The sequence below is a fragment of the Ovis aries genome, chromosome 5 (assembly GCF_016772045.2).
Source record: "Ovis aries strain OAR_USU_Benz2616 breed Rambouillet chromosome 5, ARS-UI_Ramb_v3.0, whole genome shotgun sequence".
Taxonomy (NCBI): Eukaryota; Metazoa; Chordata; class Mammalia; order Artiodactyla; family Bovidae; genus Ovis; species Ovis aries.
The window spans coordinates 5,946,963-5,969,161 of record NC_056058.1 but is presented as its reverse complement, the minus strand read 5'-3'; the positions used below and the strand labels follow the sequence as shown (position 1 = coordinate 5,969,161).

The following is a 22,199-nucleotide window of genomic DNA, read 5'->3' as shown; positions in this document are numbered from 1 at the left end:
TTTCTTTCTCTCCCTGTTCCACCCCCAAGAGGAAAGTACAGCTGTTAGCGATTATTCGTGTCCTTCTCAAACATTCCACTCTGCACGTGATCATCCCTAAATGTGAAGAGTAATTACCTTAAAGCACAAACGGGACTGTGCTGTATCATGGCTTGCCTTTTATTTAATCATACATTTTGGGGCCCTCCCTGTGCTGTGAACAGTTACTGGTTAAGTGGCTGCCCTGGGCTGGTTGCACGCCCAGTGCTGGGGCCACAGTTGTGAGCGGCCCGACAGTCCCATCCACGGGGAGCGCAGCAGCTGAGCCAGCAGCTGCATGGAGCGTGGGCAGTGCCACGGGCCGGGACGGGGGCGCTGCAGGACAGTGGTGTTTGAGCGGCCGTAAAGCCAGCTGCAGTGAGGCCCCCAGCCCCTCCCACCACCCTCCATCCAGCACAGAACGCACCCCCGTGCCTGCAGCAGGCCGTCCGGGCCTGGAATGGGTCCGTGGGCCTGGGGTGGAATGAGCCTGCTCGCTCCCACAGGCTGAAGGCCAAGGAGGAGGAGTGGCGGGAGGCCCAGCAGGGCTTCAACAAGATCTGGCGGGAGCAGTATGAGAAGGCGTACCTCAAGTCCCTGGACCACCAGGCCGTCAACTTCAAGCAGAACGACACGAAGGCGCTCCGCTCCAAGAGCCTGCTCAACGAGATCGAGAGCGTCTACGATGAGGTGAGGCCCCCAGCCGGGCTCCGGCCCTCCCGGCCTCTGGTACCCTCTCCGGGCTGCGTGGGGATGGAAGGGGTGTCCCCTCGGCTCCGGGCCAACCGGGAAGGTGCCCTGCTGTTGTCAGCAGAGGGCTGACGACTCCGCTCCCCGCGCCTCGCCGGACCTTCCTTCAGGTGACTGGGGCTGGCAGCTTTCCTCTGCAGCTCCTCGCCCTGGCCCTCGGAGGGCTGCAGCCTTTGGGAGGAATGTCCCTTCTAACCCGTACTTGCAGGTCTTACTGTATAGTACTGTTATTGTCCCAGTTTTAGCAGTGGGGAAACTGAGGCACTGGAGCTGGCCCCTTGCCCAGGCTGGCCGCAGCAGATGAGGGCACCACCTGCCGCCGCCACACTGCCCTCTTAGTGCCCTGCCCAGCTTTGCTGTGGTCCGGCTCACGGGACCTGAAGTGAGGCCAGCCCGGCCCTGGGCTCGAGGATCTGGGCTTTGAACATTGCCTGTGGGGAGAGAGTTACTAGCAGGAGCCTGAGGCAGGAATTCTGGTGGGGGGGGGCTCACTGGGCGTTGGCTGTCGGGGAAGGGGGGCCACTGCTCGGTGACGGAGCCCGGGTCAGAGAGCAGCGCCACTGACCGAGTGCCCCCCTGGCCAGGTCACCCTCCCCTCTCCGCCACACATAGTCTCAAGCAGCGAGCAGTGGGGCTTGTCTTACCTCCAGGCTCTCAAGTGGCCCCGCTCGGAGGCTCATCCTGCCCAGACCTCATGTTCCTCCACACAGCTGTGGAGACCACCGAGGGTGCTGGCCCAGACCACCTTCCCTCCTGCCTCCCTGCCCCGCTCAGCGCCCGCCGCTCAGCCCCAAGGTCCAGCCTGTGATCTGGCCTCTGCACTTCAGGCTGCAGATGCTTGAGGCCTGGGACTCCCCCCCCAACCCCAGAATCGGAGGCGCAGCCGATCCTGCCCTGCTGCCATCAGCGGAGACCTGCAGGGCCTTCCCTGGGGGCTGAGGGAGAAGGACCAGGGCCTGGTGCGCTTGCGTGTGCTGTGCCTTGCTGCTTAGGGCAGGAGACCCTTCTCCCATCATGTAGCTCACAGACGACAGTCTGCGTCATGAGCTCCGAAACTTGCCCGGAAGATTCTGAAGGGCGTTTGTGACATACACAAGGTGGGGGCTCAGGAAGCAGTAGGATGGAGGCCACGCTAAAGAGCCAGGGGCAGGGCTGAGCTGCAGCGCCTGCAACCCGCCTCTGCCTGCGGGGACCCGCTCAGATGCTGCCCGTCCTGCCAGCGAGGAAGGAAGGAGGCCTGTGGATGCTGCGATTCCACAGTGGGTACGGGAGCGCACAAGTTGCCCTCCCAGAAAGTGAAGCCCCTGGCCAGGGGGCAGCCTGAGAGGCCCTGCCCCTCTTTCCCTTCAGGCCCTCGTTCCAGGGGAGTCTGGGGAAGCCCTCAGGGCCACTGTGGAGAGCGCCAGGGAGGGCTCGTCCTGACCTCGGGAGCTCCCCGCTCACAGGGACAGTGCACACGCTCACTTCTTCCTGGAACCTGGTGTGCTGCCTCTGTTGACTCATGCAGGGGACCAGCGTCACCAGGAGAGAGTAGGATGTGGGGCAGCCTGCGCAAGGCTGTGCAGTACTGAGGTGGTGTTTGGGCTTGCTGGGAGGAGAGTTGTTGACTGCATAAAGGTAGCAGCGAAGGGTGAGCCCAAGGATGAGGTTTTCCAGGGAGAAAGAGCCAAGGCGCGTGTGAAGGTCTTGTGCACAGTAGGACAAGCTCAGCATCCTCTCAGCATCAGAGGAGTGCGGGGTGGCGTGCCAGGGCCAGGGTCCTCTTCCTGAGTTGTGTGCGAGGGCCTAGGGCGGGGAAGGGGGCGACTCGGGCTGATGGAGCTCCTGTGTGGCTCTGGACTCCGCGTGGGGAGTTGTAGAGTGGGCTGGGTAGACGGGGACGAGCAGGTGGGTGGCCTGTGCTGGCGCCAGGTAACGGGAGCACCGTGGAGGGCTCGTGGCAGGTGGGGAATGGACGGCGGCGGGAGATGTGAGGGTGGTGTCAGCCAGGTGGGCAAGGCTGGAGGGGGTGGAACTGGAGCGGGAGCAGTCGCAGGCCTTGCAGGGTCTGGCTGAGTGTGAATGAATGTCGGTGGCAGAGGCCTGTGCTGCGCTGAGCCTTCCTCACCCCCGGGGCAGCCTGGGGCAGCCGGAACTGAGTCATCAGATAGTGCTGCCCTCATGCCCCCGGTCTCCCGGCACCGTTGGAGGCCTTGGTGGAAGGAGATTGGCCTCCTTCTGGTCCCCGATGGGGCTTCTCCACGCGGATCACTCCTGTTCCAGTGGCTGCCCTGTCTCCCCAGCACCAGGAGCAGCACTCGGAGGGCCGCAGCGCCCCCTCCAGCGAGCCGCACCTCATCTTCGTGTACGAGGACAGGCAGATCCTGGAGGACGCGGCCGCCCTCATCAGCTACTACGTGAAGCGGCAGCCAGCCATCCAGAAGGAGGACCAGGGCACCATCCACCAGCTGGTGCACCAGTTCGTGCCCAGCCTCTTCTTCTCCCAGCAGCTGGACCTGGGCGCATCCGAGGACTCTGCCGACGAGGGCCGGGCCAGCCCCCAGGGGCAGGCTGCAGACCCTGGCGGCGACCGGAAGAAGCCAGCGCCCGGGCCGCAGAGCAGCCCCCCAGAGGAGAAGGGGGCCGCGGGCGAGGCGCCGGCCCCGGAGCCGCAGCCGCCGCAGCACAAGCCCCTAGACGACGTCTACAGCCTCTTCTTTGCCAACAACAACTGGTACTTCTTCCTGCGCCTTCATCAGACCCTGTGCTCCAGGCTGCTGAAGATCTACCGCCAGGCGCAGAAGCAGCTCCTGGAGTACCGCACGGAGAAGGAGAGGGAGAAGCTGCTGTGCGAGGGCCGCCGCGAGAAGGGCAATGACCCTGCCATGGAGCTGCGGCTGAAGCAGCCGAGTGAGCCCCAGGGCCTGCCCTCTGGGCGCCAGGAGGGGAGGCGCCCTGCTGAAGCCCGGGGCGGGAGGTGGGGAGCGGGAGCCTCGCGCGTGCACCCCACGGCCTTCCCCGCGGCAGCCGTGTGAGCCGCACCCGAGTGATGGGGTGCCGCCCGCAGGTGAGGTGGAGCTGGAGGAGTACTACCCCGCCTTCCTGGACATGGTGCGGAGCCTGCTGGAGGGCAGCATCGACCCCACGCAGTACGAGGACACGCTGCGCGAGATGTTCACCATCCACGCCTACGTGGGCTTCACCATGGACAAGCTGGTGCAGAGCATCGCCCGGCAGGTGAGCGGGCGGCTCCGCCCCGCTGGCCCTTTCCTTCCCTCCTGTGCTGTGGTTGGCCCTGTGGTGGGCAGCCTGTCTCCATTTCCAGTTGAGGTAGAATTCGTGTAATGTGAAATTCACCATTCTTAAGCGACTCTTTCAGTAGAATTTAGTACATTTATAATGTGCAATTGTTATCTGCCTAATTCTAGAACATTCCCGTCATCCCCCAAGGAAACCCCTCCGCACAAGCGGTCAGTCCCCGTCCTTCCTCTCCCAGCCCCTTTCTGTCTCTGCGGATGTGCCTGTTCGGACACTTCCCGCAGATGGGCTCAGGCGCCGTGGTGGCCTTTGGCGTCCAGCTGCTCGCTCTCAGCGGCGTGTCTTCGGGCCCGTCCACATCGCAGCACATGGTCGTCCGTTGTTTTGGATGCTCATCGCCTTGGCTGCGTCGGGTTACAGTTGTGGCACACAGGGTCTTCACTGAGCCTCCTGGTCTCCCGAGTTGTGGTGCGTGGGCTCAGTTGCTCTGAGGCACGTGTGATCTTAGTTCCCTGACGAGGGATCAAACCTGCGGACCCTGCATTGCAAGGCAGGTTGCTAACCACTGGGCCGCCAGGGAGGTCCCAGTGCGCTCTTTGTTTTTATGCCCAAAGGGCGTTTCGTAGTGTGGATGGGGTGCATTCTGTGCTTCCATTCGTCCATCGGTGGACACCAGGGTGGCGTCTGCCTTTTGGTGGTGGCGACCAGTGCTGCCGTGGACCGGCGTGTGTGCGAGGAGATGTCAGCACTCCTGTTGACAGACCTTCCGTGAGGGGAGTTTAGCAACCTGTAAAGAGCCTTAGCTCACTTCTTAGGGGCCGGGCCGTGATGTGCCTCAGCATCGCCCTCAGCTGAACGTCAGCAAGAGGAAATTGGTCACGTAATATAAACAGCAAAGCCCCAGGCGAGTCCAGTGTGCTCCTGGACCGTGGGTCCTGCTTGGGGAGCACTCTTGTTTACCGTGACTTTGGTTTCCTGCTTGTCAAGTGAGGCTGTTCATTGTAAAGTAGGAAAGAAGTGGAGGAAAGAATCATGGCTTTCTTCCTCCACTCAGATGCAGTCGCTAGAAACGTTTTTAACTCATTATTGACCAGGGGATTTTTGCAGGATCAACACCTGTGGCCGGCAGTCTGCTATGTAAAAGATATGGAACTTTTCCAGGCAGTAACGTTTGAGTCGCGAAGGGTGTGTTAATGTCTTTGGCCTGTCTGGGCTGCAGCTCAGTGCACAGAGAGACGGCTCAGCTCCGCCTGACCCTGCAGCCCAGTCTGACCTTTCAGCCTCAGCTGTTGCCAGTACTTGACTCTTTATAAACTTAAAGGTTTTAAGTATGTTTGTAGGTTTTAAAGGAATTATGTTTGTAGCTGAACCCTGTTGCTGTTGTTTAGTCGCTCAGTCGTGTTCAACTCTCTGTGACCCTGTGGACTGTAGCCTGCCAGGCTCCTCTGTCCATGGGATTTCCCAGACAAGAGTGCTGGAGTGGGTTGCCATCTCCTCCAGGTGATCTTCCCGACCCAGGCATCAAGCCTGCGTCTCCTGCGTTGGCAGGCGGCCTCTTTGGCACTGAGCCGCCAGGGAAGCCCTGTAACTGAATGTTGGGGAAAGATAATCATTTGCCGTCACAGTGATTTTCAGTGATGACCACACCCATTTGGGCACGTTTTTGCTGTACATTTCTCATACCCAGGCAGAGTTTGCTGGTCTGCTGTGACCTGGTCTGCTTTGGTTAGCTTTGCTATTCTCTGGTCTGGCTTGCCCTGGTCTCGTCTGGTTTGCTTTGACTTGGTTTGCTCTGGTCTGGTCTGGTTTGTGTAGCCTGGGCTCGTTTAGTCTGGTCCACGCCTGGCATGGCGGTCGCCCTGCACAGCCTGTTGGACAGTGACCTTCACCCCCTAGCTCGTGGACTTTGCCATGACCCCTGTGAGCGAGGCGGGGGCTGTGCCTCCCCGCTCCTGGGGGGCTCATGCCCGGCACCAGCCAGCTCTTCTGCCCGCAGCTGCACCACCTCGTGAGCGACGACGTCTGTCTGAAGGTGGTGGAGCTCTACCTGAACGAGAAGAAGCGGGGCGCCGCAGGCGGGAACCTGTCCTCCCGCTGTGTCCGGGCCGCCCGGGAGACCAGCTACCAGTGGAAGGCTGAGCGGTGCATGGCCGACGAGAACTGCTTCAAGGTGAGGGGCCAGCCCGACTCAGCCCCGCACGAGGCCGGCCGGGGGAGGGGGGCTGCCCACCGCAGGAGCCCAGCGCCCTGCACGGCTTTCCTGGGACCTCTGGATGTGGCCCCAGCCCCAGAGGCGCCACCGGGCTGGTGAGATGGGCACCTAGCAGTGGTCCCTCAGGGAAGGTTGAGGCTTGGAGGCTGGGGAAGCGAGGGGCATTGATGACCTTTCGACCTCATCCTGTGCCAGCCTGGGCTGTTCTCGCAGCTTCTGGCTGTTTGTCCGCCGCCCTCCCCTAGGTGATGTTCCTCCAGCGCAAAGGACAAGTGATCATGACCATTGAGCTCCTGGACACCGAGGAAGCCCAGACCGAGGACCCTGTGGAGGTTCAGGTGAGGACTGGGGCCCGCACTCGGAGCCCCGCGCACACTTTGGGGCCAAGGGCAGCCTCAGGCAGCACCCGTCGTGTGGCTCCCACCCCAGGAGCCTGTGCGCCCACGGGCCAGGCACGAACCTCCACCAGGGAGCCTCTCTGCTGGCTGAACACTGGCCACGGAGCCCCAAGAGGCGGCGGGCTCTCTAGGTGTTCCCTCAGAGACCAGGGCTGTGTCCCAGGGCAGGAGGGCCACGTGGGAGCCAGTCTGGCCTCTACCCAAACCCTGGCTCCTTCCACCTCCAGCTGGTGCCAGGCCATCTCCATGGTACCCGTGGCAGCCTGGTTACTCAGACCCCGTGGTGTATGGCTGCTGCACACCTGGCGCCTGAAGCTCAGAGCTCTGGGCGTCGCGCATCTCCAGGAGAGAACGCTCCTGGCCCACACGGACATGCACCTTCCCCTTGGTGCCCTTGAGCCAGGAAGCAGGGCCTGGAAGCCTCCAGCTGCCTTCACAGAGCTGGGGACGCCGCCCCCCACAGCCACCCAAGTGCCCCTCACAGCGTCCTTCACAGGACTCACTTTCCATAACAAGCAAGAGTGAGGGCCTGCACACTCTGTCCCTTCCAGACGTTTCCAGCAAATGTGTGTTCGTTAAGCTTGAGTCTGGAAGAGCCTCCTGCTTTAACAGGGTGGTGAGCAGAGGAAGCGTCCCTTGGACGCTGCAGGCCATGCCCGTCCTGGACCTGGCGGCCCCCAAGCCCTGCCATCCGCTCACCCCCAACTCCTCCCTGTCTCCCCCTCTTCCTACCTGCTGCTTGTGCCCCAGTCTCCCCTCCCGTCCACCCATCCCCCGGGCCCTGCTCTCCCCATGTCGGGGGCCTCCCATTCCCCGTGTGAGCTTATCACACGGCGGATGCAGTAAAGCAGTTACACAGCAAGGAAGCTCCAGAACCATCTGAGCCTCGGCCTGGGTGTACCTGCCCCACCCCAGCTGAGCCCTGGGCGCTGCCATCTGCTGGCCTCCAGCACATATCCGGGTCCGCCTGGAGCTTCGGGAAGGATGCAGATGAAGGCCCCTGGAGCCACTGACGCCATGGGCCGTCTCTCCCTCTGTCCCCCCAGCACCTGGCTCGGTACGTGGAGCAGTACGTGGGAACAGAGGGCGCCTCCAGCTCGCCCACTGACGGCTTCCTCCTGAAGCCCGTGTTCCTGCAGAGGTGAGAGGGCCCTGGGCCCCGGGGGGCCTCTCCCACTGTCACCAGCACCCAGCGGGCCTGGGTTTGAATTCACACGGGAGCCAAGGGGTCGGTGGTTTCTGATGCCTCGGTTTGCATTTCTCCAACCCTGAAGGTCAGGCGTCCTCCCACTGTCTCTGGGCTGTGGGGACCTCCTAGCCTGCGGATCCTCCTCTCACCCCCAGGAACCTCAAGAAGTTCCGCCGCTGGCAGTGTGAGCAGGTGCGCGCACTCCGCGGCGAGGCCAAGAGCTCCTGGAGGCGGCTGGTCGGGGTGGAAAGTGCCTGCAACGTGGACTGCCGCTTCAAGCTCAGCACCCACAAGATGCTGTTCATCGTGAACTCTGAGGACTACATGTACCGCCGAGGGACACTCTGCCGGGCCAAGCAGGTGTCCTTCCCTGCCCGAACTGTGGGCTAGCCCTCAGCTGGTTGGGGGTATCTGGGCCCCTGAGATCCAGCCCGTGGCCCTTTGGGGTGCCTGGGCCCCTGAGGTCTGACCCATGGCCCTCTGGGGGGTGTGGGCCCCTGAGGTCTAAGCCATGGCCCTCTGGGGTGTGTGGGCCCCTGAGGTCTAAGCCATGGCCCTCTGGGGGTGTGGGCCCCTGAGGTCTAAGCCATGGCCCTCTGGGGGGTGTGGGCCCCTGAGGTCTAAGCCATGGCCCTCTGGGGTGTGTGGGCCCCTGAGGTCTAAGCCATGGCCCTCTGGGGTGTGTGGGCCCCTGAGGTCTAAGCCATGGCCCTCTGGGGTGTGTGGGCCCCTGAGGTCTAAGCCATGGCCCTCTGGGGGTGTGGGCCCCTGAGGCTGACCCATGGCCCTCTGGGGTGTCTGGGCCCCTGAGGTCTGACCGATGGCCCTCTGGGGTGTGTGGGCCCCTGAGGTCTGACCCATGGCTCTCTGGGGTGTGTGGGCCCCTGAGGCTGACCCATGGCTCTCTGGGGTGTCTGGGCCCCTGAGGCTGACCCATGGCCCTCTGGGGGGTGTAGGCCCCTGAGGTCTGACCCATGGCCCTCTGGGGGGTATAGGCCCCTGAGGCTGGCCCATGGCCCTCTGGGGGGTGTGGGCCCCTGAGGCCTGACCCATGGCCCTCTGGGGTGTGTGGGCCCCTGAGGCTGGCCCATGGCCCTCTGGGGGTGTGGGCCCCTGAGGCTGACCCATGGCCCTCTGGGGGGTGTGGGCCCCTGAGGCTGGCCCATGGCCCTCTGGGGGGTATAGGCCCCTGAGGTCTGATCATGGCCCCCTGGGGGGTGTGGGCCCCTGAGGCCTGACCCATGGCCCTCTGGGGGGTGTGCTTGGCCCTGGGGCGCCTGGGCCGTCCTCATCGCTGCTCCCCCACCCCGGCAGGTGCAGCCCCTGGTCCTTCTGCGCCACCACCAGCACTTTGCGGAGTGGCACAGCCGCTGGCTGGAGGACAACGTGACGGTGGAGGCAGCCAGTCTGGTGCAGGACTGGCTGATGGGGGAGGATGACGAGGACATGGTGCCCTGCAAGACGCTCTGCGAGACGGTGCGCGTGCACGGCCTGCCCGTGAACCGCTACCGCGTGCAGTACAGCCGCCGCCCGGCCTCGCCCTGACGCCCCGCGCGGGCGCTCCACAACGCACCGCAGAGTGCGCGCTTCCTCGGCCTGTGCGCCCCTCGGGCGTTTTCATGAACAACGTGAGGGGCGCAGAGCGTCCCCCAGCCTTGCTGCTATGGGCTGAGCCCCAGAGAAGGGCGGGTGGCGGCGGCTCTCGGCCCCACGCTGTCATCCCTCTTGGCTTCCCCACTTCCTTTGGGCCCGTCCTGTGCCAAACCTGACCCCCTTCGCACTTGAACTCCAGGGGTTTGGTCCCCACTGGCGCAGGGAGGATCAGTGCGCTGGCCAAGGCACAAGTGAGCACGCTCACACGCCTGCAGGGCCGCTCCTGTCACGCGTGCCAAGCCCCCAGGCCTGGGGCTGCAGTCCTTTTCTGCACGTGGTGAAAGGCGGCAAGAGCCGCCCCGGGTCTCACGTTTGGGAGAGAGCAGCCTTTGAGAACCCCTGGGCGCCTGAGGAGTCGGGCCTGGGTGGACTTGCTTGAAAAGCATGTCCATCCCGAGGGGCTGTGAGAGCTTCTAGAAACATTCCCCAAGCTGGACGCCTGCATTGACGGCCTGGCCCAGCCGGCGCTGGGGGTCCTCCACCACTTTGAAAATGAGACAAGCCCTCTCAGCTCTTGGGGTCCGCCTTGGATGTCCAGGTGTGGAGTTGGGTGGGCGGCACCTGGACTGCCCAGAAGACCCTGCTCTGGGAAAGAGAGGCTCAAACCCTGTGTTGACCCAACAGCTGTGCTCTGTGCCCTGAGGGGAGGGGCCCTCCTGGCGCATCCGCTGAGCTCGAGTGCCCCATCCCTGGGAGGGCCTGGGGTGCTCTTGTGTACCTAAGATGGACATTCTAGAAGTATATATATGCACACACCTATTTATTCCTCTCTGCTCATAGTGGTTGTAACTTCTACAGCGGCCAAGTGCCACAGCTTCTCTGAGGGTAACTGCCTTCCTTGTGGAATTCTGCCCACCCACCCCAGCGCCTCCATTCCTGCAGCCGCCACCCTGGAGTGGGCACGTGTGTGAGGGGCGGAGGGCTTTATATGCCAAGAATGCCAAGTAGTTCGGGCCAGGGACCAGCCCTTTGAACCATGAGATGGCTCTGGCCAGGCCTCTGGCATCATCAGACACGGTGGGCTCCCCCGACACACGAGCCTGGTAGCGCCCCTGTGCAGCCACCGCCTCCAGCTGCAGCGCTCGCCTTCCTGCAGCTGAGCTGTGCCAGACCCAAGGTTCCGGAAATTCTAGAAGTTACCTGTGGAACTCTAGGTTTGCGAAGCCTTAGACTCCAGGCCCGGGCAATTTCCAGGCCAACCTGTCCTGCCCGGGTGTCTCCTCGCCCATGTTTTCTCAAGTGTAATTCACGCACTTTGTAGGCATCCTTGTTTTATAAGAAGGACACCCGCCAGAATTCCCGACCCAGACCCTCCCAGCAGCCGTCCTCCTCAGGAGCCCGCAGCCCCCCACCTGTGGCTGCGCCCAGGCCTGGGGTGCAGGCCAGACCCCACCAAGCCCCCGCCCTGCATGCTTCTAGGGAGCATCTCTTCCGTTTTTGGAGAAATTTCTGTTCTGGGGCGTGTACTTCCTTTGCAGCTGTTTTGAATGTAGTTTTCCTTTTCTATTTATTTGCACATTAAAGTTAAAAATTAAATACCTGAAGCTGTGAGGTTCAGTCAGTCATTTCCCGTGAGCAAATATTAGGGTGACCTCTTGCTGCCAGGGGAGCTGATCTGACCACAGGGCGTGCGCCTCAGAATTCTCAAACCTTGATGGGGAAAACCCCCTCCCCACCCCCCACGGCGTGCCTGCCCCTGCGCAACAAGGTGTGTTCCTTAGGGTGTAGCCCTGTCTGCGAAGTGTTTTCTAAAATACTCATTCCCAGCTCAGTTTTCACATGGTAGGAATGAGGCGCTCCTGAGTGTTGTCCCTGCAGAACGTAGTTTGAAGACTGCAGTGTTGGCTGTGAGCCTTCTGCACCCACCCACTTGGGACGCCAAGTCGGAAGAAGCCCCAGGTGGGAGGGGCTGCAGGCCTCCCCCTGCTCAGGCCCTTCAAAGCCACCCTCCCTGCTTCTACCCCAGCTCCCCCCCACCACCCTTCCTCTCACTCACCTGTCTACCACCACTATGTCCCCGAAACATCCCCACGACCCCTTCTGCTGAGGGGAGGTGGGGCTGAAGGACAAGGAATCCCAGGACTAGCTGCTGGCTTAGGTCTTTGCCATTTTTCTCACTGTTTTAAGTTGTAAAATACATGTGTCACAATGTATCATGACCATTTTAAGTGTACAGTTCAGTGATAAAAAGTCCACACACACTGGGATTTCCCTGGAGTCCAGTGGTTGGGACGCCACCCTTTCACTAAGGGTGCAGTTTTGATCCCTGGCTGGGGAGCTAAGATCCTGCAAGCCCTGTGGCTTGGCAAGGAAGAAAGGAACCGAGGGAGGGAGGGAAGAACGTACGTCCACGTGGCTGTATAGCCGTGCCCACCATCCATCTCCAGAATTCTCTCATCTTCCCAAACTGAAATTCTGTCCTCAATTACACACTCACTCCCCATCCACCCTCTCCCAGCCCTGGCACCTAACTATTTGACTTCTGTCTGTCTCTATGAATGTGGCACTAAGGACTTCAGATAAGTGGAATCATACACTTTGGCCAGGCTTCCCAGGTGGCACTAGTAAAGAACCCGCCTGCCAGTGCAGGAGACCTAAGAGATGCAGGTTTGATCCCTGGGTCAGGAAGATTCCCTGGAGGAGGGCTCGGTAACCCACTCGAGTGTTCTTGCCTGGGAAATCCCATGGACAGAAAGGAGCCTGGTGGGCTACAGGCCATGGGGACACAAAGAACCAGACACGATTGAAGCAACTTGGCACACGCACGCATACTTTGGCCATCTGGTGCAAAGAGCTGATTCGTTGGAAGAGACCCTGATGCTAGGAAAGGTTGAAGGCAGGAGAAGGGGATGACAGAGGATGGGATGGTTGGGTGATGTCATCAACTCAACATGAGTTTGGGCAAACTCCGGGAGATAATGAAGGACAGGGAAGCCTGGCGATCTGCAGTCCGTGGGATCACAGGGAGTCAAACATGACTGAGTGGCTGAACAACATACAGTATTTGTCCTTTCGTGACTTCACTCAGCACAGTGTCTTTGAATGAAGTCCATTCATTCAAAGGCTGTGTCGGAATTTCCTTCCTTTTACAGCTACTATTCCACCTTTTTTTAAGCATAAAAATTTAGTTTTTATGGAAAGTGATGCACAGTGCAGAAAGTTCCAGTAGCACAAAAAAGCACACGGAGAAAAGCAGGCCCCCAAGTCTCTCTCTGAAGGCAGCTGGCCTCCAGCATCCCCCAGGAGGTGCCTCCATGTGGCTCGTCGTCTTTCTGGGACAGCCGCCCTGAACCATCACATGCTGTGTCTGGGGCCCCTCTCCGGTGGTACAGGGCCGTTTCCATGGTGACTAGTGAGGGGAGGGGGAGTTATTTATGGGCACCTCCTACACCCGCCCCCACTGCTGGAAATTTCCCTGTACAGACGTCTTCCTGAGCGTGTGTATCTGCCATAAATTTCTAGACACGGAACTCCTGAGTCAAGTCACCCTCCTCAGGGCGGGGGAGAGCTGCCCTGGCCGCCCCCAGCTTCCCCTGAGCAGGCTTCCTGCTCTCTCCTGGAGGGGCGGCAGGGGGTCCCCATCCCCATTTTCCTGTGTGGTAAGAGTGTCCCCATCATCACTGGTCACGTGTGCTGTGAGACGCAGGCATGGGGCTGAATGTGTCACTGGTGTTGGAGGAAACTGCTCGGAAATGAAGGAGAGGCTCCTGGCTGTGACCCCTGCTCCCGCTGAAGCTCCCCAGGCCTCAGTATCCGCTCCCCCAACCCTGGGGCTGGGGGCAAGGACCTCGGCATCTCAGCCTCCAGCTGCACTGACTCTGTCATGGACTGCTTGGTCATTTCCTGGCTGGTCCCCGTGTCCCCAGCTGTGTGGCTAGATTAGGGCTCGCCATACCAGGACACTGTCTCATCCAATCCCCTCTCCAACCCCGAGTTCATTTCTTCTTCCCTCAACCCCACGGCTCCCTCAGGATCCCCCTGCTCCCCGACCTTGCCCCCACCACTGTGGCCCAGCCCTGACCACACAGAGACCAAGAACCCCTAGGGCTGGTCCACCCCACGGTAGGATGGCACAGCCCCTTCTGAGGTCTGGAGGGGGATCTCATTCAGGAGAGAGGAGCACCTTCCCCTCCGGGTGGGACACGAAGAGGTCTCTGGGGTGAAGGCCCAAAGGGAAGGGGTCTCGGGGTGCTCTCTGGGCTAGCTGGCCACCTCCCTCCAGCTCAGGCACGGCTGTAGCCCCTGGTCACACCTGGGACCCCAGGTGGAGGGTGGGCCCAGGACAGGAGAAGAAGGGGCTTTGAGAAGAAGAAGCAGGTCTCTCCCAGAGAGAGCCGCCACTGGGCTCCCCTAAGACCCCCAGGACTGTACGTGGTCAGCACTGGGGGCTCTGGCTGAAGACCAAAACTTCCTCAATAGTTATCCTCAGCAGACCCCAGGCCACCAGGCCTTCCGCTCTCTCCATCTTCCTCTGCATCTCCCTGGGGGCCTGTGCTGCGTTAGCCAGCATGACGTCAGGCAGCCCCCACAGAGGGCCAGGGGCATTTACGAGGGGTCCACTCCCCTCTTCTGACCTCTGACCTGGTGTCCTGCCTGCCAGAGCTGGGGGTGGGGATTTGGGAGGAGAGGGCTTCAGGAGGGGCCAAGGGCTCTTGACTAGGTGGGGAGGGATGACGTGCAGAGAGCTGGTTCCAAGAAAGGGAGGGACGTGGTTCCAGAGGGCTGGAACTGAGATGTGACCGGCCAGCAAGAAGTGGCCACTTGGCCCCCGGGGGCTTCCTAGGCTGGGCCGGGGCTGCTGCCTGACACAACCCTCCTCCTCCATCTCACTGGCTGACCATCTAGAGCCAGAGTGACCCCCACTGCCCGATCTCCTGAGGCCAGGCCTGGAGCCGCCCACCCACTCGTGAGGACAGGGGCTGGCTTATCTCACACGGCCCTGTTAACTCCTCCACGGGCACTCAGGAAGTTGGGGGTGGGGGGTCCAGCCAGGCAGGAAGCCTGAGGTCAGCCGGCCACAGCCCAGAGCAGTGAGCACCCAGCCCCACCAACATGTGGGTACTCTTGCTGCTGTGGCCTCTGGCCCTGGGGTTCAGCTTGGGTGACACCCAGACCCCCATCAGCTATGAGGAGGTGGGGAGTGCAGCAGAAGGCGATGGTGAGTGACCTCGGGCCCTGCCTTGGGGAGGGAGGTCGCCCAGAGCCAGCAAAGGAAAGACAGCGAACTGGGGGTAGGGGGGGTCTTCCAGCCCAGCCTGGAGTCCACAGGAGCTGGGGGTGTCTGTGTCTAGCTCCGTCCCAGGGGCTCCTGAGAACTGGGGCCCACTCTAGTTTCTCAGGAGGTAGCACCATCCAGTCGGGGAACCAGATGAGGGGTCGCTGGGTGGTGGATGAGGGTGGTGATGCTTCTATCCGCTTTCCTCCGGATCGCTCTCCCCACAGACAGCACACCGAGGCCCCACCCCCGCGGCTTCCCCGGCCAGCCCTGTACCAATGACAGCAACACTCTGGAGCTCCCTCCCAACTCTCGGGCCCTGCTGCTGGGCTGGGTGCCCACGAGGCTGGTGCCTGCACTCTACGGGCTGGTCCTGGCAGTGGGGCTGCCTGCCAACAGCCTGGCGCTGTGGGTGCTGGCCACACAGGTGCCCCGACTGCCCTCCACCATGCTGCTGATGAACCTGGCGGCCGCTGACCTGCTGCTGGCCCTGGCGCTGCCGCCGCGGATTGCCTACCACCTGCGGGGCCAGCGCTGGCCCTTCGGCGAGGCCGCCTGCCGCCTGGACACGGCCGCGCTCTACGGCCACCTGTACGGCTCCCTGTTGCTGCTGGCCGCTGTCAGCCTGGACCGCTACCTGGCCGTGGTGCACCCGCTGCGGGCCCGCACCCTGCGAGGCCAGCGCCTGGCCAGCGGGCTCTGCGTCACAGCCTGGCTGGCGGCGGCTGCCCTGGCGATGCCCCTGGCGCTGCAGCAGCAGACCTTCCGGCTGTCGCGCTCCGACCACGTGCTGTGTCACGACGTGCTGCCCACCGGGGCCCAGGCCTCCTACTGGCGGCCCGCCTTCATCTGCCTGGCGGGGTTCGGCTGCTTCCTGCCGCTGCTGGCCATGGTGCTGAGCTACGGGGCCACTCTGCGCACGCTGGCAGCTGGGGGCCGGCGCTACGGCCACGCGCTGCGGCTGACCGCGCTGGTGTTGGCCTCCGCCGTGGCCCTCTTCGCACCCAGCAACATGCTGCTGCTGCTGCACTTCTCAAACCCCGGCCCTGACGCCTGGGGCGACCTCTACGCCGCCTACGTGCCCAGCCTGGCACTCAGCACCCTCAACAGCTGCGTGGACCCCTTCATCTATTACTTCGTGTCTGCCGAGTTCAGGAGCAAGGTGCAGGAGGGGTTGCTCCGCCGGGGACCTGGCACCACCACGGCCTCCAAGGAGGGCGGCAGCCGGGCGACGGGGACCCGGTCCTCCTCGCTCGTGTGACAGGCCCTTCACAGGCTGGATGAACAGGAAGGGAGTCATTCTGGGTTGAATAGGGTCCCCTCCAGATTCACATCCACTGAGAACCTCCCAAGATGAGCTTATTCGGAAACAGGGTCTTTGCAGGTGTGATTAGCTAGAATGAGATCACACTGGAGTGCAGGGTGGGCCCTAAACCCAATGTGACTGGTGTCCTTACAAGAAGAGGATGCAGAGACACACAGGGAAGAAGGCCACTTGACAGCGGGGGCGGAGGTCGGGTGATGTGGCCCCAAGCAGGCTGCTGGCAGCGACCAGAAGCAGCCAAGGGGGCAGCCTGGGGTAGTCTCCCTCAGAGGCCCCGGAGGGAGCAGCACTGCCTACACCTTAATCTCGGACGTCTAGCCTCCAGAACTGCCAGAGAATAAACTTCTGTTGTTTGAAGCCACCTGGTATGTGGTACTGAGTTATGGAAGCCCCAGGAAAAGATGGGGATTCAACGTAGGTTCCTGGGTCTGACCAGCTCCCTCGTGACTGAATCCAAGGTAGGGATGAGGCAAGGCTGATGCTGCCTTAAGACCTGCTGCAGGATCCCACCCAGGAAGGGGCTTGGGCCCCCGACAGCCCTGGCAACCAAGGAGGCTGGGAGCCCTGTTGGCGGTCCTTCTCATCCCCAGAAGCCAGGCTCCGGCTTTGGGATGGGCTTTATGGCTCTGAGGCCCCCCTCTCATCCCCCCAAAGCCTGGTGCAACCCATCATCGGGAGCCATGGGGCTCAGCCTCCCGCTGTGAACCTGGTTACCAGACATCACCTCCTGCTCCTCACCTGTGGTCTGATTCCTGTCAGCTCCCCCGTGGAGCAGGTGGATAGGCAACAGGAGGATTTAGGCTGTGCACCCAGGCTCAGGGGGCTGCAGCTTTGCAAAACTCACCCCCCCGCCACCACCACTTGAAGGCTGCTGTGAATCGAGTTGGGGGACACCATGTGCGGAGGGGCGATCGCAGCCCCCCCCCACATATAACCTGCTGCTCCCCACCCGGACAGGCAGCACGGGGCACGGTGTCGGGAGCCACTGAGGCATCAGCTGTGGGGGTAAGCAAGCTATCCCCAGAGGCAGCGGGAATGGGCATCATTTCTGGGCTCCCCATTGAGTTCATGTCTCAGGTCGGGGGAAGAGTGACCAGCCCCAGGACACACACATGCTCGCGCACATAAGAGGGAGCCTGGGGCCGTGTGAGTAATGTCAGTGAAGCATACCGTGTCACTAACCTGGTATGATGACGTACCGGAGCATCCCGAGATGTTACCATTGGGAAAGTTGGGTGAAAGGGTGCGTGAGACCTCTGCTCTGTTGCTGTGCTGCTGCTGTTTAGCCGTTCAGTCGTGTCCCACTCTTTGCCACCCCATGGGCTGTAGCCCGCCAGGCTTCTCTGTCCATGGGATTTCCCAGACAAGAATCCTGGAGAGGCATTCCATGTCCTTCTCCAGGGGACCTTCCTGACCCACGGATAGAACCCACATCTCCTGTATTGACAGGCGGGTTCTAAGCCCCCATATTGGAATGATTCTTTACAAATGCACGGAATTTATGATTATCTTGGGGTTTAGGTATTCCAATGCCTCCTCCCCATCCTCCTCGGAAAGGCTGGGCTGTGGATGAAGGGATGGAAGCAAAGGCCCAGGTGAGAGCCAGCTTCAGCCGTTGGAGCTGCCCCTCAGCCTCCCCAGCCCACAGGAAGTTCAAGCCTGCCAGGGACTTGAAGCAAATGAGCTTTTATTACACCAGCGGCCTCCATGGCAAGTGGGCAACAGGGCCTTGGCCAGGGGAACTGTAACCTTGTAGGCTGGTGGGGGTCGGGGATCAGCACTGCATGTCGGGGACCCCCAGGCTGGGCCGCCCACTCAGGGTCTCTGTGCTGTCCCAAGATGAGCTGTGTGAGCTGAAATAAATACCACCGTGGAGGGAGAAGGCAGGCCAGCACGGGAGGAGCAGCTCGGAGGCAGGTCTGCGCGCATGGCTTTGGTTGGTCCGGAGCTGGGACACCCTCCCAGGTTGCTAGTGGGGGTGACAATCCTCCAGGTGGGGCCCCGGGAGAGCAGGGGTTCAAGGTGCGGTGAGGTCCAGAAGCAAGAAGATGAAAGTGCATCTTCTTAGAGCCCAGAACTTCCCCACAGACCCTGGTGCCATCCAGAGCTAACATTCAGGGGGCCCCTGAGGCTAGATGGGGCTGCAGGGACTGTGACAGATCTGGGGCAACTTGGGCTTCGGGTCCTGGGACTCAGCAGCTTGAGTGGCCCAAAGGGAGGCTCGGACTTCTGCATTTCGGAGAAGAGGGGCCTGTTTTGTTTCCAAGTTGCTGACGCTGTGTCCGAGACTTGGCCAGAGTCATGTCCCCTCAGAAACAGGCCTTTGGCCACGAGTCCTTCCCAGAGATGTGTCTTCTCTGGGGAGCAGCACGTCAGGCTGTGGGAGCTCCTCCAGCCACCCAGCCTGTGGGCTACAGGGTGGGGCGCCTGGAGCTCCAGCTGCAGCTGGGGAGGAGGGGGAAGGGGCCTCCAGCCACCCCACTGACCGTGCTCCCTGCTGAGGTGGGGGCTGGGCCCCCGGGAGGCCCCATCCATCAGGGCAGGTCTCTGCCAGTCCACTTATCGGGTTCAGTTGGCAGCAGGGGTCACCTGGGGTGGGGTCTCCCAGCCCCAAGACGGTCAAGTCTCCTGTCGCTGGCCCTCTTCCAGCAGGCAGAGACCACAGCCTGATCACATCTTCCAGCTTGGAGTTTTAGGAGGAGAAGCCACTCTGACTGATAGGAGAGAAGGGAAGATGCCTGTGGGCTGCAGGCCTTGGGGGAGGGGCTGTGGACCCCTCCCACGCACTGGCCGCCAAGGGGCACTCAGGACGGCTGCTTCCACCCACTGAGACAGGAGCACCCCCCTGGAATAGAGGTGGGGGTACGTGGTGCAGCCAGGCCCCTCACGGTGGGGGGATGGGGTGCTCACTTTCGGTAAGAATGAGCGTAGCTTGCATGGAACCACCATTCAAATCGAGAACGTATCCGTGGAACTCGATCAGCTGTGAAAAGCGAGGAACTGCTGATCCGGCACCAGCCACGGATGGTGGTGTCCGTATTTCACTTTTCTCACTCTACTGAGCGAGAAAAAGCCAGTCTCGAAAGGTTACGTACCCCACGATTCTGTTTACAAAGCAGCCCTGAAGTGACAAAATTATAGGGTGGGAGGACAGATGAATGGCTTGGGGAAAGCAAGGTGGGTGTGGCTATAAAACAGCAGCTAGAGGGATCCTTGAGGTGATGGGCTGTCCAGTAGCTTGACTGCAGTCATGATTCCAAGAAACTACAAGTGCTGAAAGGGGCTTCCCTCATAGCCCAGCTGGTCAAGAATCTGCCTGCAACGCAGGAGACCCTGGTTTGATTCCTGGGTCGGGAAAATCCCCTGGAGAAGGGATAGGCTACCCACTCCACTGTTCTTGGGCCTCCCTTGTCTCAGCTGGTAAAGAATCAGCCTGCAATGCAGGAGACCTGGGTTCGATCCCTGGGTTGGGGAGATCCCCTGGAGAAGGGAAAAGCTACCCACTCCAGTATTCTGGCCTGGAGAATTCCATGGACTGTATAGTCCATGGGGTGGCAAAGAGTCGGACATGACTGAGCGGCTTTCGCTTTCACATGTGTGGGAACTGCAGACTCAACGGCCACTAAACACATGTAAATGTGGTGAAATATGAGTGAGAAGGGCAGGCTGTACTGGTGTCAGTTTCCTGGTATAACACTGTATCTCGAATTCTTGGCCCTGTTACCAGTGAGGGGAACTGGATGAAGGGCGCCTAAAGCTCTCTCTGTTATTTCTTACAACTGCCTGTGAGCCTATGGTCGCTTCAGATTTTCAAGTTTAATAAAAATCTCCCCTTCCATAATGAAAATAAAAGCAGATCTGTCTCAGAAGACACTGGAAAGAATGGGCAACACCCGGGAGACTTTAAAGGTGTTGTCATTTAGTCGCTAAGTCGTGTCCGAATCTTTTGTGACCCCATGGACTGCAGCCCTCCAGGCTTCTCTGTCCATGGAATTCTCCAGGCAAGAACAGTGGAGTGGGTTGCCGTTTCCTTCTCCCGAGGATTTTCCCCACCCAGGGATTGAACCGCGTTTCCTGCATTGATAGGTGGATTCTTTACCACTGAGTCACCACTGAACATATGACAATTATAGCATGAGGGACGGGAGGGGACAACACATGGACATAACCAGCTTCAAAGTGGCTACGTTTTGGCGAAATGGTTACCATACTCTCACCAAGTAGGCTGTGAAAAGTTTAAAGATATACATAGTTTGGTTCCTCAGAGCTACCACGATAACCGAATCAAAGTGGAATTCTAAAAAATGGTCAATTAATCCAAAAGAGGGCATGGAGCAGACATCCCTGGTGCTCCAGTGGTTAAGAATCTGCCTGGCAGGGGACATGGCTTCGATCCCTGTTCAGGGAACTAAGATTCCACAGGCTGCGGAGCAACTAGGCCCACACACCACCCACCACTGCTGCTGCTGCTGCTGCTGCGTAGCTTCAATCGTGTCCGACTCTGCATGACCCCATAGACGGCAGCCTACCAGGCTCCTGCGTCCCTGGGATTCTCCAGGCAAGAACACTGGAGTGGGGTGCCATTGCCTTCTCCCCACCCACCACTAGAAAGTCCACATGCCATAACTACTGAAGCCCAAGGGCCACAACTACTGAGCCTTCAAGCCGCAGCTGGAGCCTGAAGAGCTTCCGTGCTCTGCAATGAAAGGGCCCCCACGCTGGAACTAAAACCCAATGGAGCCAAATAAATGAATAAAAAATTTTGTTTAAATAAATTTGATTAGGAAGGAGAAAAGAAAGGTAGGGTGTGAACTGCAGCAGTAACCCTAAAGCCAGCTCTACCAGTAATTACATGCGTGTGAACTAAACCCGGTGCCTAGTGCAAGATGGTACACCCTCAAGTCTCCAGGACTTTGGTAAGTCCTGGTAGAAAAGTTTTCCTACTGGTTTGCTGAGTGGGGATATATAAACCAGCATGGGGTGGAGAGACCCTTCCCACCCAGGAAGGCAGGGTTCTGAGGCTTGCCAGTGCAGGCAGCCTACAGGACCTGGCACTTACCTAAGCTGATAGATCATTCTGTTGTTTAAACCACTTGAGTTGAGTTGGCTCAAACCAAACGATTTGCCTCCTCCAGGAAGCCCCTTCCCAGCCTCCCCACACAGAGCTCTCTGGTGACATTTCCTCCATTCTTTCCCCAGGGGAACAGAGATTCTCTCCCTTACCAAACTCCACTTGGGTTCCTCTGAGCTCTTCTTCACCTCAGTCTCAAATTCTAGGCTTTCGTGTTCATCTTGACACTGTCCAGCTGGAGCAAGAATCTGGCTAATATATCAGTTTAGCCAGAACCCCATATCCTCCATATCGATCCCTCTTGATATCTGATTGGGTTCTTCATCCTGCCCTGCTCCGCCCCATCTCTCATGATCTCTCAATCAACCTGGCCTGCCATCAGCAAGAATAAGGTTCAGTCTCTTTAGCTAGAATATACCCCCTCCACCCACTATGGTTTCCTCTCAGTAATTTTCCATCCACTGACTCCCCTTCCCCACTCCTTGGCTATGCTTACTATGCTTAGCTGCTCAGTAGTGTTGGACTCTTTGCAGACTGCTCTGTCCATGGGGATTCTCTAGGCAAGAATACTAGAGTGGGTTGCCATGCCCTCCTCCAGGGGATCTTCCCAACCCAGGGATCAAACCCAGGTCTCCCATGTTGCAGGCAGATTCTTCATCAGCTGAGCCACCAGGGAAGCCCAAGAATACTGGAATGGGTAGCCTATCCCTTCTCCAGGGGATCTTCTCGACCCAGGAATTAAACCAGGGTCTCCTGCATTGCAGGCAGATTCTTTACCAGCTGGGCTACCAGGGAAGTGCCCCTTGGCTATAAATTTCGCCTCCCACCTTTTTTTTTTTTTTTATTAGGTGTGTGTGCTTAGTTGCTTGGCTTAGTCGAGTCCAATTCTTCTTGGCCCCATGGACTGTAGACTGCCAGGCTCCTCTGTCCATGGGATTCTCCAGGCAAGAATACTGGAGTGGGTTGCCATTCCCTTCTCCAGGGGATCTTTCTGACCCAGGGATTGAACCCAGGTCTCCTGCATCTCAGGCAGATTCTTTACCATCTGAGCCAGATGGGTACAATTTTAACCCCACTGCAAGACTCCATAGCACCCCCTCTTGAAAAAAACATTCCTTGCGTCATGAGTAAC

At 60.1% G+C, this 22,199-nt stretch overlaps 3 protein-coding genes across 6 annotated transcripts in view; 2 read left to right on the top strand and 1 right to left on the bottom strand.

Annotated features, from left to right (window-relative positions):
• SIN3B (SIN3 transcription regulator family member B) overlaps nt 1-11,001 on the top strand; it is a 43,901-nt gene extending 32,900 nt beyond the window's left edge. For all 3 annotated transcript variants that reach the window (XM_027969460.3, XM_027969459.3, XM_042249715.2), the window contains exons 12-19: nt 525-708; nt 3,051-3,657; nt 3,815-3,984; nt 6,002-6,175; nt 6,463-6,555; nt 7,662-7,756; nt 7,960-8,164; nt 9,119-11,001. In XM_027969460.3, coding sequence (XP_027825261.2) covers nt 525-708; nt 3,051-3,657; nt 3,815-3,984; nt 6,002-6,175; nt 6,463-6,555; nt 7,662-7,756; nt 7,960-8,164; nt 9,119-9,349 — 1,759 coding nt within the window. In that variant the 3' untranslated portion in view covers nt 9,350-11,001. The remainder of the gene's footprint in view (nt 1-524; nt 709-3,050; nt 3,658-3,814; nt 3,985-6,001; nt 6,176-6,462; nt 6,556-7,661; nt 7,757-7,959; nt 8,165-9,118) is intronic.
• A 3,485-nt stretch (nt 11,002-14,486) lies between these two features.
• On the top strand, nt 14,487-16,357 carry F2RL3 (F2R like thrombin or trypsin receptor 3). The gene is made up of 2 exons (XM_004008441.6): nt 14,487-14,615; nt 14,900-16,357. The coding sequence occupies exons 1-2, from the start codon at nt 14,510-14,512 to the stop codon at nt 15,931-15,933; spliced, it is 1,140 nt and encodes a 379-aa protein (XP_004008490.1). The 5' UTR covers nt 14,487-14,509; the 3' UTR covers nt 15,934-16,357.
• Nucleotides 16,358-17,666: 1,309 nt separating this feature from the next.
• Nucleotides 17,667-22,199, bottom strand: part of CPAMD8 (C3 and PZP like alpha-2-macroglobulin domain containing 8) — a 99,795-nt gene continuing 95,262 nt past the window's right edge. For both annotated transcript variants that reach the window (XR_006059820.2, XM_042249714.2), the window contains exon 42: nt 17,667-18,710. Coding sequence is in view for 1 of the 2 variants with exons in the window: in XM_042249714.2 (XP_042105648.2) it covers nt 18,689-18,710 (22 nt within the window). In the remaining variant the exon portion in view is untranslated. The remainder of the gene's footprint in view (nt 18,711-22,199) is intronic.

Bases quoted from the DNA above. Each gene is read 5' to 3' on its own strand.
- F2RL3 (XM_004008441.6), top strand. From the start codon at position 14,510: ATGTGGGTACTCTTGCTGCTGTGGCCTCTGGCCCTGGGGTTCAGCTTG. The intron at 14,616-14,899 runs GTGAGTGACCTC...CTCTCCCCACAG, and splicing joins GAGTGCAGCAGAAGGCGATG to ACAGCACACCGAGGCCCCAC.